Source organism: Castor canadensis, chromosome 15 (genome assembly GCF_047511655.1).
Source record: "Castor canadensis chromosome 15, mCasCan1.hap1v2, whole genome shotgun sequence".
Taxonomy (NCBI): Eukaryota; Metazoa; Chordata; class Mammalia; order Rodentia; family Castoridae; genus Castor; species Castor canadensis.
The window spans coordinates 45,952,949-45,967,781 of record NC_133400.1 but is presented as its reverse complement, the minus strand read 5'-3'; the positions used below and the strand labels follow the sequence as shown (position 1 = coordinate 45,967,781).

General features: G+C 37.8%; 1 protein-coding gene across 1 annotated transcript; it reads right to left on the bottom strand.

Moving 5' to 3' along the window:
• Nucleotides 1-2,610: 2,610 nt before the first annotated feature.
• On the bottom strand, nucleotides 2,611-3,537 carry LOC141417226 (olfactory receptor 2T8-like). Its single transcript, XM_074055392.1, has one exon. It carries the CDS (start codon nucleotides 3,535-3,537, stop codon nucleotides 2,611-2,613), a length of 927 nt encoding a protein of 308 aa, XP_073911493.1.
• Nucleotides 3,538-14,833: the final 11,296 nt, after the last annotated feature.

Below are 14,833 nucleotides of genomic sequence, written 5' to 3'. Positions count from 1 at the left end.
CCTTAATCTGAAGCTTTATACATCAGAACAAAATTCTTCCTAGAAGAAAGATTTCATATTTTCTATGTCATAATTCCTCAAATGGCATTGAAACAGTGTGTAATTGCATGAAAAAAATAAGTTTTATTGTTTAAAGAAAAATTGAATAGGGTGAAGCGAGGTATATACATAAGTAGGTGTATACATAAGTATACATCTAGTCAAAACAGTTAATATTCAATAATTAATACTTGTTGGACAATATATAATAACAACAAACCAATATATAGTTTAATTTAAAAATTCCAAATACATTGTTTATGAGAGAACCATCAAGTTGTGTTTGCTGAGGAGGCAGCTACATGTTTCTTTTGTTTTTCTAAGATAAAGATGCATGGTTAACAAACAAAGATACTTAATGAGGCAGTCAAATAGTCCCAAAATTCTCAATATCAGTAGCCATTAGGGAAGCAAAACTAAAAGTAGAATGAATTACTGCTACAAACATGAGAATTATTAAATTAGGAAAGGTTGATGATATTTAGAGCAACTGGATCGTGTGTGCATTGCTGGTCAGGATGTAAGACTGAACAGTCACTCTCAAAAAACAACTTGTTAAAAAGCTCATCATCACTGGACTGGCAGTGGTAGACTCTCTCAAGTGGTAGAGCGTCTGCTCAGCAAGCGTGAGGCCTTGAGTTCAAACCCCAGTACACACACAAAATGGTCATGATCCATCTACCAAAATTGTACAAGCATGTGATCCAACAAACGCAGCTTTAATTACAACAGATTCAAACAGAAAGTAGTCCAGATATACGTTGACACGTACTGGGTGAACAAATGGTCCTATTTTGGACAGTAAACGAATAATATCAATTTTAAAAAAGAAATTACAGAATATAAAAATGTAGGAGAATCTTATCATCATATTAAACTGAGAGAAAGAGACAAGATATCAGAAGTTGGTTTCCACTGATATCAAAGTTTACGACAATCCAAAGGGCAGAATGGGAAAAGATTCAGGACTAGTGCTGTGTCTGTGGTAGGAGTTTTACTAGAAAAGGCAAGGGACCTTTTTGTAATTTGAATATTCTGCCTTTTCATACTGGTATGTTACATATGTAGGTACTCATTGAAATTGACTGAAAGAAAAGCCACCATGCACATTTTACTATTGAAAACTACAACTCAATTTGAAACAAATGGTAGTTTAACTTCAAAATTACTTGAGTAGTTAGTTCTTTCTGAGTAAAAATTCATTGTGGGATACAATGTAGAAATATTTTACAAAGAGGTCAAGCATGGTGGTGAAATGTAATCTTAGATACATGGGAGGCAGAGAACAGGATTGTCACATTTTGAGGTCAGCCTAGGCAAAAGTTCATGAGACCCCATCTGAAACAAAACTGGCCTTGGTGGTGTGAGCCTCTTACCCCAGCTATGTGGGAACCATAGATAGGATATTAACCAGGCTGACTGGGGCATACATGGGAGACTCACACTCAAAAATAACCAAGAAATAATAATAAAGAAAACAAAGAGGTTGGGGCATGGCTCAAGTTGTAGAGCACCTGCCAAGCAAGTGCAAGGCCCTGAGTTCAAGCTGAAGTAAAAGAAAATTCTACAATAAATTTGTAACTCACAAATTTTTAAGAATTCAGAATTTTATTTCTGATGACAATTCTATAATTAACCTACAGCATGCAGGTTCATCTGCAATTCAAAGTGAAACAAGAGAAAAGAAAAAAAGAAAAGAGAGAGAGAGGGAAGGAAGGAGGGTGGGAGGGAGGGAGGGAGAGAGAGAGGAAGAAGAAGGGGAAAAGGAAGGAGAAGGGGAAGGAGAAGGGAAAAGAAGAAACACCAGAAACATATCTAAGTGGATAGGCAGTTCTATATGTGGTTTTCCTTTCCACAGTCACAGTTACTGGCTGCCAACTCCAGACTGAAAAATTTGAAAATCTGAAAAAATTTGAAACAGTTGAACAACCCAACTGTTTCAAATACACACACTTTGAGAAGCACAGTGATATAGCACAATCCAGGTCATCTCAACCAGGACTGGAATCTATTCCTCTTGATCCAGAATATCCACGCTGCACACACTACTCATCTGTCAGTCACTTAGAAACCTGTTGCTGTTATCAGCTGTTCAGATGTGGTCTCGTCGTTCTTGAATTCAAGCAACATTTGCTTTACTTAATAATAGCCTCAAAGCACAAAAGCAGCAATGCTGGTAATTCAGGTATTTCAGAGAGAAGGTGTAAATTCTGACCTTATATGAAAAGATGAAGGTTCTCCACTTAATAAGGAATGAAAAATACTTGTATTCTAAGGTTGTGAATATCTGCAATAAAAACAATTGTACTGTGAAATTGTGAAGAAGGAGAAAGAAATGTGTGCTGGTTTTGCTGTGGCACCTCGAGCTGCAGAAGTCCTGGCCATTGGGCAGAACTAAGTGAAGAGAGAAAAGGCATTAAATTCAGGTTGTGGTACTCTACACTGGGCATCTTGGAATATATCTTATGTGGATAATGGGGGACAATTGTATACTTTTCCTCCAGAAATACCACAAAATCACTTTGTACAACCATGATAGCTGGGATCAGTCAGTGCATTGTTAGTAATGAATTAAAGAGCACAGCGGGCAATACACTTTCTCAGAGCGCCCTTGACCTCACTGTTCCTGAGACTATAGATGAGGGGGTTCAGCACAGGGGTGAAGATGGTATAGAATGCTGACACAACCTTGTCGTGGTTAGCTGACCTGTAGGATTTGGGTCTCATGTAGATGAAAGTGGCAGCTCCATAAAAGAGGCCCACCACAGCCAAATGTGAAGAGCAGGTGGCAAAGGCTTTCTTGCAGGCTTCCGTGGAATGCATGCAGAGGACAGCAGTGAGGATGAGACTGTAGGATGTCAAGATGAGGAAAAATGGAATCAGGAGCATCAGCACACAGCAGATGTACATGAGATACTCAAACACAGACGTATCCCCACAAACCAATTGCAATAATGCAGGGGCCTCACAGAAGAAATGATCAATCTCACGTCCACTACAAAATGGGAAGGTCAAGGTAGCAACTGCCTGCATGAGCCCATCAGCTGCTCCGAGGAGCCAAGACCCCAAAGTCATTCTCAGACATAACTGCCAGCTCATGAGAATGGGATACCGTAGTGGGTGGCACACAGCCACATAGCGGTCATAGGACATGGCAGCTAAGAGGAAGCACTCCCCACCCTCCAGAGTGAGGAAGAAGAAAATCTGCAAGCCACAGCCAGCAATGGAGATGGACTTCTGTCCAGTCAGGTAGTCAGCAGCCATTTTGGGCATCGTGGTAGAAACCAGCATCATGTCTATGAGGGAGAGTTGGCTCAGGAGGAAGTACATGGGTGTGTGGAGCCTGTGGTCCTGGTGAATCAGGAGAATCATGAGGGCATTGCCCACTAGGGAGGTGAAGACAATAGTTAGAATCATCACAAAGAGAACTTGGTGGGCTCTGGTGTGGTTAAGCAGTCCTAGGAGAATGAAACCAGATGTGGTGTTTCCAGTTTCCATGATTTCAAACAGAAATGACACTGTGAGTAGAGAAACACACAAGTGTCATCATTTGCAATGCTCTATTTGAATTATGTATTTATACAAAATTACTCATGTGAAAATGTTGAAACTTACTTCAAATCCTTCATGTGATATTTGCAAAATGTTTTAACATGGGCATGAAATGTACTTCAGCTTTTTCTCATTTTCAAGATTTACACAATACATACTCCACAGGTTTAGTAATCAGCATAATGCATTCAAATTCTCAGTAAGTTACAGCTACCATATAAATGTGATTTTCCATTTACTGACACCTACATAAGTGAATAAAATAGAAATACTTCACATATATGTCCTTTATATTTGTTCTTGCATTACCTCTTGTATAATCAATACTCTTAGAAGTTGAATTAAGTAAATATGTTACTTATAAGCTAGGTACTTGGTAATGGAGGTTATATATCTAAAATATATCAAAATTTATTTAAATGACTAGATTCAGGAGATTTCCCCTACCATTGATGAATGCAGAAATACCATTCCAAAAAAAGGACTTACATTCTCTGATTTAGAAGCTTGGAAGACAGAGCCTGCAGATGTAGCATGGCCTTATTTCTTGTTGGTAGTACATATAGTTCTATTTACAGAATCAAATACTTAATGGTTTTTGGATTTCTCGTACAGTCCAAAATATAATGTAAAATGAACACTTTAGTTAATTGTTATAAGCTTTTTGCTGTAATGGTCAGTTTCTTCTCACAATCACACAAATGCTTTCCTGAATAATTGGGAGATCCTAGTTCTTTATCCAACTGTGGAGAAAAAAAATGATTTCTTCTTCATTTCCAAGAGAATATAAATCTTTAAGGCCTTTTTTACCTTTAATGTCCTGGTGCCAAAACTATTCTTCCTTCTTGGATTCAATTGTGCAGAGCTGCAGAGATGTGGATACTAATTATTCTAAAGGATACTGTCTAATGCAATGCACTTCCATGGCAGAATGGGTCTGTGTTTTTTGGGAGCTGTGCCTTCTCCCCACTTTTTACAACTACCAGTGCCCAAATGGTAATTGTGGCTACACTGGCATCATGTAGCCCCTTAACGACACTTCTTCAGGGTTTTGATTGGTTACTTAAAAGTTGAGCATCTTGGAAATACTTCCCTTTGGTGAATGTCTCTTGCATTTGCTCAAACTCATGGCTTGAACACCCTCTCAGCTCTAGTGTCAGTCCCCATAGTAGGAGCCACATCAAAAACTGACAGTGGCTCTGAGTCTCATACATTGGTGTAAACATGAAGCCCTCCTATCTGACTTCTTTTCATTCTGGACTTAGGTTTCTTCACTACTACAAACTCTCAGTGTTGCAGGTTGAGCAAACATTAAATCTGTGTAAAAAGCATTCTATAATTTAACTGTGTGGTGTTGGATAATTCCTTAAATTAGTATTGCTGCCACATTAATTATTTCATGTGTATAGTCAGTACAATGACATTAACTACCTTACATTGCTGTGCAAACATCATCAATATCCACCTCAAAAATTTTTCATTTCCCCAAACTGAAACTTAGTATTCATTAAACAAACTCATTGTTCTTTCCTCTCTTCAGCTGCTTGCAACCACAATTCTTCCTTCCTCTATAAACCTGATGCCTCTAGGAAGCTCACATGAAGGAATTATACTTGTCTGCTTGGGACTGCCACCTTTCATGGGCAGAATGCCCAGAAGATTCATTGATGCTGTATCATGTGTCAGAATTTCCTTCCTTTCTAAGAGTCACTGATACTCCATTGCAGGTATGTAGTACACCTTGTTATTTATTCATGTGCTTCTGGCCATCTGTCCTGTTTCCATTCCCTTTGCTAGGGATCTGCATATGATTTTAATGGGATGTTTGGCAACAGATGTGGAGTTTGTGTTTTGATAAGGAAATTAGATATCACATGAAATATAGCAACTCCACCGAATCTTTTTTTAAACCACACAAAAGATTTTTATGTTTTTATAGAATTAATTCAACAATCACCATGAGTTTTCAGTTTAGATAATACATTCTCTTACTATGAAGATTATAACTGTACTTAAGTTTTTTATATATTTGAAATCATTTGCTTTTGATTTTTAAAAGGAGATAAGTGATATGTATATTCTTTTAAAGGTGAAATCAGTGAATGAATGTGATTAGCCATTTTGCATGTAACTGTCTAATGAACATATTACATTAGTTAGATTACTTAATGGAAAGATCAATTAAATATATCAATTAATACAATGAAAAGTATTTTTCTGTAAAATGTAATAATGCTTTTAAATTGCTGCCTGTATTATACAAAAAAGACAATTTGCTACTAATTGTAAATCTATACAAAGCAGATTATCTAAGATAAATTTCTAAAAAAATTGACCACAGAAACATAGAATGTTTGAAGTTAGTTATAAAATGCTAGCTTATATGTGCTGCAACACCAACTGCCACTACAAGGAAGAGTGATGAGTGATGGGTAGAAAAAGTTACTGTCCTGAAAAACAAATATTTCCTTTTCCTTCCTTCATTATGTGTTCAGATGTTAGAGATTTCCTAACTACATCTTCTGCTTCCACAGCTTTTTATTAGAATGGTGTGAAAAATGAGATATCTCTACTAGTCACTCAAGTCTTTTACATTAAATCAGAGACACAGGTAGATTTTTTCCTTTTCCTACACACAAACCTTTGAGTAATCACAAAAAAATTCAGAATGTTGAAACTTTCCTTCCTATATTTTTTCCAAATTCATTTCAAAAATGTAATTTTAAAACTTTACATTATTTATCCAAGAAACTGAGATGAAAATCACTAAGTACTGCATGAAAAATCATAAAAATAGATGAATCAATTATTTAACAGAATTAACCTGATGACAGCATTGGCTATCATACACTTTAATTTTTCAGATGCTTAGATGTATAATAGAATTTTCTTCTGAATTGTACAGACCAAATAGTTGATTGGATATACTGAAGTTCAAACATCATAGTAAATGGTCAGATATTTTAAGAGGTTGGCATGACCTACCTATAGAAAATTACAATGATGACCCAATTGGCTGGATCTACATCCTGTGTGAAAAGTATTGTTGTGATGCCCTCTTTGTGGAAAGATCTGTTCTAGCTGTGTTCACCACACTTATATCAGTGTCTGGACTGAACTCTTATGGGGACTGGCATTCTGCCAGCCTTGGCTAAAAACATTGTTATGTTAACACACCAGAGTTGCTAAGTATTAAGTGTCAAGGATGTTTAATTTTCAGGGGCATTTTAGAGATTCACTGGTTATCTATATACTTTTAAAATTGTTCAGAAAGATGTGATACATTAATATGATGAACTGTTATCTAGGAGCAAGAGTAAAATATAAGTAAATGACCTTGGAAAAAGCTCGTGATTTTAATATATATTAGTGAGTGAATTGATATTGTTGTGATGTTAATTTTGTAGATTTCAGTAGAAAGGAAGATCAACCTGCATGCTATTGATATCAGCTCTTGTCAAAATGGTGATTTAAATAAAATGAAGCCTATGGTAGTATTAATTTGTATATTTTCCCTTGTTAGAAGTAATTTGAGAGAATCAATGCTGCATCATATTTATCAGTTTGCAGGTGTCTAGAAAACAGGTATGTTTTATTTTCATACTTGTATGTTTGTATCTATGTAGTAAATAAATGATAACAGCAACAGCACTACCAACAGGCTGCATTCCTATTGCCAAGCTTTTCACTGATTGGTTCTGTCTGGGAATGCATTTTATAAGCTTTCATTAAGAACAAATATTCTTAGGATTTTCTGCTGCCAGGTACCTTTAGAACCTGGATCCATACCATAAAACTTCTGAGTCATTGGCTTGTCTGCTAACATATATAGATCCTAGATCCCAGAACTATAAACAGGTAATTAAGAAATCTCTCTCATATAATAGGTGATGGGAAAACTTCCCTGGTCAAAAATGTGAGATATTGTAATTGGTTAATCTTATAACCTTTAATTTGCACTTATTTTTCCTTATAGCAAAGTATATCACCAATTTTAGTGAACTTTCTTTCATTTAATGTTGAATTTTACCAAACTGACAACTTGTACTCTGATGTAGATGTGACTTATCAAATGTGTGCATCTACATTTGAAGTCAGTTTATATTATTTCCTATAAAAACCCCAAGATTCACATAAGTACAAGTCCCATGCTGTGTCCATTTAGTATACAAAGTTTCAAAGAAAACTCTCTATGAGAGTATAACAATTCTTACAATAAAGTTTTTGTCATTTCCCCTTGTGGGCACTATTGTTCTTGGAGTCTCTAGGCCAATCAAAAGTATGTTCTGGTAACACAGACTTGTCACTGTCCTATGGGAAAACAGCGTTCAGTCTGACTAAATCAAATCCAGAGGGACTTGACAGGGAGGGGTGTGTGTAAAGATAGTGACCAAAAAATGTCTGATTCTGATAAGAGAAATAATACTCATATAACGCCATCAGGAAATGGAAAACAGTAAAGTCAGGTGTCTGAGTAGTGTAAGTGCCAAAATCATGAGGTTTTGTGCACTCTCCTCTTGAAGGAAGCCTCTAACCTCACAGATTGTCTGCCAAAAGACAATGCCAAGATACACAGACCCACAAGCGTAAATGTCACTCTAATGCTGTCCTCCTCACCCCTAGGGCACACATATGGGAGTCCTGAAATACATAGACACAGAGAGTCATTCAGAAAGTTTACTGAGAAGTGCACTTAAAATCAATGTGTATGGGATAAATGAAGCAGAGTTGTGTACAGGGTGACATGGTCACAGGTAAAATTTCAGTAACTCCATAGAGGATCTTTGGAATGGCCCACTGAGGTATCCTGTGTCTGTGCATCAAGTGATCCTAACTTTGTGTCACCATGGCAACATTGATTGGATTTGGTTTGTCCCCATGAAGAGAGTATGACATTGGTCTCAGTGTATTTCCTCAAACAAGGAAAATGACTTCAGAGGGACTTAGCAATAAGCTGTCAGATAGTAGTAGCCCTGGCAGTTGTAAGCACATATTTCATTTCTGAAAGGAGAGAGGGATGAAGACCAGTGATAAAGTATGCTGTACTGCAGGAGCCAAAATCCATAACACAGGGCAGGATGGGGGCCTTGTGACACTATACTCACAGGTTCAGTTATCCTAAGACAGAGCAGGTAGATAATTTGTTAGGGTGCATAGGTAACAGCTAAAATCAATCAACAGTCAACCAAAATAAATGGTTTCCTGGAAGTTCCAGTACCAGAGTCAAGATAGAAAATGGTTTGGAACTTGCACATGAAGAGTATGCTGTCATGAGAAGCTCAAAATAGCTGGTAGCAACACTAAGTTTTGTATTCGAACAATGGAAAAGATTGGCTGAGAGAAAGCACAGTTATTTCAGTCTGTAGGGTAGCAGTGATGAAGAGGAAGGCCTTTATAACAATTTGGCACTGGTTTTAGCTCAGGCTCTGTGACCAATATCTCTCATGAGCTCCAAGGATTTTGCTTTCTGCCTGTGTCTTTGTTTTGTTTTCCAGAGACTTTGTTACTACAACTGATGAGGTTTCAAAGAAGAGGTCTCTGAAAGGTAGGAGGCCTTTACCTGGACCATGGATAATGAATTTGTAATGTTGTCACTAAAAAGTATTTTAGGACACATCAAAGTACAGACTAAGAAAGTTAATTAGCAAAATAAAGAAAGGATAGTACCCAACCAAGAAATGGGCATGGGCACATGTAATAGCAGGTGTGATAGTGTAAAATTGGGTTGGGGGGGGTTGAGCCTAAATTGGACTAAGAATGAGTGTTTTGCTTTGTTCTGGGCACCTGGCACACCTAAACATTATCACTTGGGCTCAGGGACATCAAGGGTTGTTTGTTTATTAAATTTTGGTTAGTATAATACATATATCTGAGAATCAGTTTAAACAAAGGATGGGTTATACTAGATGTTATATTCAAGATAGGTGTCCTACCTTAAGATAATTTTTTTCCTTTGCATACTTTTATGATCCAAGGATTCACTTTATTACCAGGACAAGCCTGATTCTTTAAGATGTCCTGCTTAGTTTCCAGAGTATAATAATTATTTGGTCAAGCTAGCAAGGTGAGAAGGAGAAAACTGTCTTTTTTTTGCTACTTGGTCACCTTAGTGAGGGAATATGAAGCTTACAGAAAGTAGTGTCTGTGAGCTTTATATCAAGATAATCATTAATGACATATGAGAGTGGGAAGGTAATAAAGGGAAGTTAAGAAGGTGAATGTGGACATCCAAAATGGTGGCTAGGGCAGGGAATCAGAAATTCAAAGCTCTGTGACCCCAGAAACCTCCTTGAGACATTGGAGCTACCCTTGGATAATTCTGATTGCTCCTAGCCAAAATAATAACAACCATCATATTGGCACAGACAAAATTTAAAGATTGACTCTTAAGTCAGCATTCAATCTCACCTAAGAGCCACAAAAATCCTTCACTGCACAACCAGCAAAGTGTGTCTGGCGTCTGGCCCTGCTATAAATGTCCCCTGGCTATTTCTCCTTTTTTTTTTCCTTCACCCAACAAGCAGAAGACACAGCATCAATCAGAATCAAACTCGGTGACATCCTGGACCCTAGCTCATGGAAAGCCTCCCTACACTGCACTGCACTGTAAAAAGCAAACCATTTCTCCCTGCCAGCTTGCTCCAAAGTTGCTTGTGTGAACTTGCGAAAGAACAGGTGAGTATCACACACCACACATGACTCCCCTACCCAGCCCATGAAAATAATCCAGTGCAGCATGTGGAAAGACTGAACCCCTGCTCCATGCAAAACTGAAAAACATAAACAGTGAACTGTAATCTAATGCTTACAGTGGAGATGTAGGTGGAATGCTGAACGTGCCCCAGCAAACAGAGGTGGAGCAAGGAGCCAAACTCTCAGTGCCAAGCTCTCAGTGATCTAAGGTAGGTAAAGCAGCAAATGCTGAGAGTGGGAGCTGGGTGACATGTCAACCTCCCAGAGGAGCCACTGGTACCCATAAGAGATTGAGAGAGGCATAAAGGCTGAAAGCAGAGGTGAGGCATCAGGCCAACCTCCCAAAGCAGGGCAAGTGGTGAATTCTGGAGCTGATCTCTAGGACACAGTGCAGCATTCAAAACTGATTTGCCCCACCTTGCTGAGGGAGGAGCTGACCAAACAGACCTGCAGCTGAAGGGCAACCCAGCTGCTGTCTGGTGAAAACAGCTCTGACCATCCTGCACAAGCTGGCAGTCTTACCTCACCTCACAATTCCAACTAATCTTGTGGACAGAAAGAAACACATACTACTTACAAGCCAATCACCTGGTAAAACCACATCAGAGCTTCCACCTGTAGGCCAATACCAAAACTGGACACCTGAGGAAAAACTTCAGAACTTTTACCAAAAGACTGAACTTTCTGTGGTTTCTGAACCTAGTGATTTTATTGGGTTTCTTTTTTTTAAGTTTTACTTTTATTATTCCTGTAGTTATTAACTTCTCCATCACTGTTCTCTTATCACAATTCTTACCCTCTTCACTTTTCTTCCTTCTCCTGTGTTGCAATCCATTGTTCTCCCTCCCAACTACTCTTTCTGCCCTTTCTTACCCACTCTTTTCCCCATCTGCACCTCCCCTTTCTATCCTCCCAAATCTGTCACCACACTACCCCTCCCTCTTACACAATCACCACCCACTGACTAGACTACTGTACCAACTGCACACAACCCCAGACTCTTGCAATCCCTGACACAAGAACCCTCCACTACAACAACAGAAATACATCCTAACACACAAGGGCCACAAAACCTAGCAGCCCACATACCTGTTCTCCTACACACCCATCTCTTTTCCCATCACCCCTTTAGCACCACAATTGCCAGTTCCCCAAAGTCTATAACTAACCTAAAAACCATCAACTGCCCCAACTCTCACAGTTTATAAGTATTATCATGAAAGGGTTTTCTATATAATATGCAAACAACAGCTCTGGCATTGAACCTGTGAAATTGTTATTGTTATATTACACCTCCAGGACACAGACAGTAAGAGCACATCAACCTAGCTAACAACCAAGTCAGTCACAACATAAAAATTAAATCAGGGAAAGAAATTGGGAAATCAAAACCACCAAATAGCTTATCAAAACAGTTGCACAGCACCAAGTGGAGCTATGGGAAGAAGGGACGGAAACCACTCTCCTCAAAAAATAATTCAATACAGGATTCAGTAGGAAATGAAGAAAATGGATGCCCAGTTCCTGACCTCAACAAACCAATGATAAATGTCACTAAAGAGCCCAGAGACACCCACATAAAAACCCTCAAAGAAGAAATTTTGGAAGCTATCACCAAGAAATTCATGGAGAAGTCACTAGACATGGTTAACAAGAATGCACAAGATGCACTCAAGAAATTTCAAGACACTAAAAATAAAGAACACTAGAAGACACAGGAATAAATAAAGGAACTCACAAAGTACTTTAACAAATACCAAAGTGAAACAAAGGACACTATACAAAGGAAGATATATGAATTAAAGATGACAACACAAACCATAAATGAGGAATTGAACAAAGATACAGAAAACCTCACAAAAAAGAATCAAACAGAAATCCTGGAAACAAAAAGTCCTTTTAGTTCAACAAAAAACAGTGGAAGGCCACTCCAGCAACCTAGAACAACTGGAAGATGGAATCACAGAACTTGAAGATAAAATAGAAATTAAAGAAAAATCAGAAGAAATTTTAGTTAAACAACTCAAGAGCTGTGAAAAGAATATGCAAGAACTCAGTGATTCTATCAAAAGAGCAAACCTGAGAATTATGGGTAATGAAGAAGGAGAAGACGTGTAAGCCAAAGGGATATATAATATATTCCATAAAATAATAATAGAAAATTTCCCAGTTCTGGAGAAAGTTTTGCCCATTTAGGAAAAACAGGAAGCCTTCAGGATACCAAAGAGATTTGAACAAAATATAATTTCCCCATGGAGTATTATCATTAAAACAACAAGCACAGAGAATAGAGAAAGGATACTGAAAGCTGTAAGAGAGAAAAAACAAATAACATATAAAGGTTAAACCCATCAAAATAACAGCAGATTTCTCAAAAGAAATCTTAAAAGCAAGAAAGGCAATGAGTGAGTTATTTCAGGCACTGAATGAAAATAACTTCAGCCTTAGGATACTTTACCAAGCAAAACTATCACTCAAAATTGATGGAGAAATAAAAGTCTTCCATAATAAACAGAAACTAAAACAATATATGACCACCAAGCCACCACTATAGAAGACTCTACAAGGAATTCTGCACACAGAAGATGAAAGCAAGCAAAACCACAGGAGGACAGGAAATATCAAACCACAGGAGAAGAAAAGACAAGTAATCAGAGAGTAGCATTGATTCAGCTGCACCTAATCAAATACTTAAACAAAAAAAAAAAACAACTAAATGGAATCGCCCCACATATATCAATATTAACATTGAACATCAGTGGACCTAACTCCCCCATCAAATGACACTGTTTAGCAAACTAGATTAAAAAGGAAAATCAATAATCTACTGTTTACAAGAGACCCATCTTAATCACAGAAATAAACACTATCTTAGTGTGAAAGGCTGGAAGAAGATATACCAGCCAATGGCCCCTGAAAACAGACAGGAGTAGCAATAATCATATTAGACGAAGTAGACTTCAAAATTACATTGGTCAAACAAGATAAAGAGGGATACTTCATACTAATAAAAGGTGCAATACATCAAATGGGAATAACAACTATTAACCTATATGCACCAATGTCAGTGCACCATGCTCAGTCACAGGCAGTGAAATGGAGATGAGGATAGACAGGTGTGGATGTTTGTGGACATTCTCAAGCCCTGGTAGTGAAACGAAGGTTTGATAAACATATATGAGTGTTTGTGGACTTGGTCTGTTACACACAGTGAATTGAAGATGTGATAAACAAGTCTGGGTGTTTATGGATATGCTCTGTCACAGGCAGTGAAATGAAGATGAAGACTGGTCTTGTTTTTTATGAAAATAGAAACAGATAGTGTAACGAATGTAAGGATTGATTGGCATGTCTTGGTGTTATTGACAAGCTAAGCCACAGAAGATTAAATGAGGGTGACTATACACAGTGTTGATGTTTGTGTACATGGTCAATAATAGTGAAATGAACATGAGGATAGACAGGTTTGGGTGTTTTGGTACATGCTCAGTAAAATGCAGTGAAGTGGAGATGAGAATAGACAGGTCTGGGTATTTATGGATGTGCTCCATCACAGCAGGTGAAATGAAAATGAAGGTAGACAGATCTAGATGATCACAAACATACTGAGAGACAATGACACAATGAGATGAAGGTAAGGTGACACACATCTAGGTGTTTATGAATGTGCTCAGTCACAGACAATTAAGTGAGGATTAGCATATGGAATGTTGGTATTTATGTCCTTGACAATCACAGACTGAAATGAAGATGAGCATAGACAAATTGGATGTATATGTATATGTATATGGACCTGTTCAATCACAGGAAGTGTGTGAATTTAAGATGAAGATAGATAAATCCATGTTTTTATGGTGGTGCTCAGTCCCAGGCAGTGAAAGGAAGGTGAAAATAGACACATCTGGGTATTTATGGACATTCTCACTCAAAGAAAGTGAAGGGAAGGATATACAGTCATGGTGCATATGTACATATTCAGTCAAGATCAGTTATATACCTTGAAATGAACATGTAATAAACAGGTAGGGGGAGGGAAGGTTATGGACATGTTTGGGCACCTACAATGAAAGAAGTTATGATACATAGGTCTGGGTGTTGATGTGTGTGCTTAAACACAGGCAGAGAAATGAAGGTGAGTATAGACAGGGTTGGGTGTTTGTGTACATGCTCAGTCACATGGAGTGAAATTATGGTGAGAATAGACAAGTTCAGGTTATGGGTGTGCTCAGTGACAGAATATTAAATGATGGTGATCATAGACATTTTGGTGTTTTTGTACATGGTACATTATAGACAGTGAAATGAAGATGTGAACAGACAGGTTTGGTCTTTTTGAACAGGTTCATTTACACACAGTGAAACCAAAGTTTGATAGATAAAGTATGATTTTTTATAGACCTGCTCAGTCACAGGGAGTGAAATGAAGATGAGGCTAGACAGATGTGTGTTAATCAACTTGCTCAGGCAAGACAGTGAGTTGAAGAAGCAACAGACAGGTGAAATGAAGGTAAGGATAGAGAGGTCTGAGTGAAAATGGACATGGCTATTT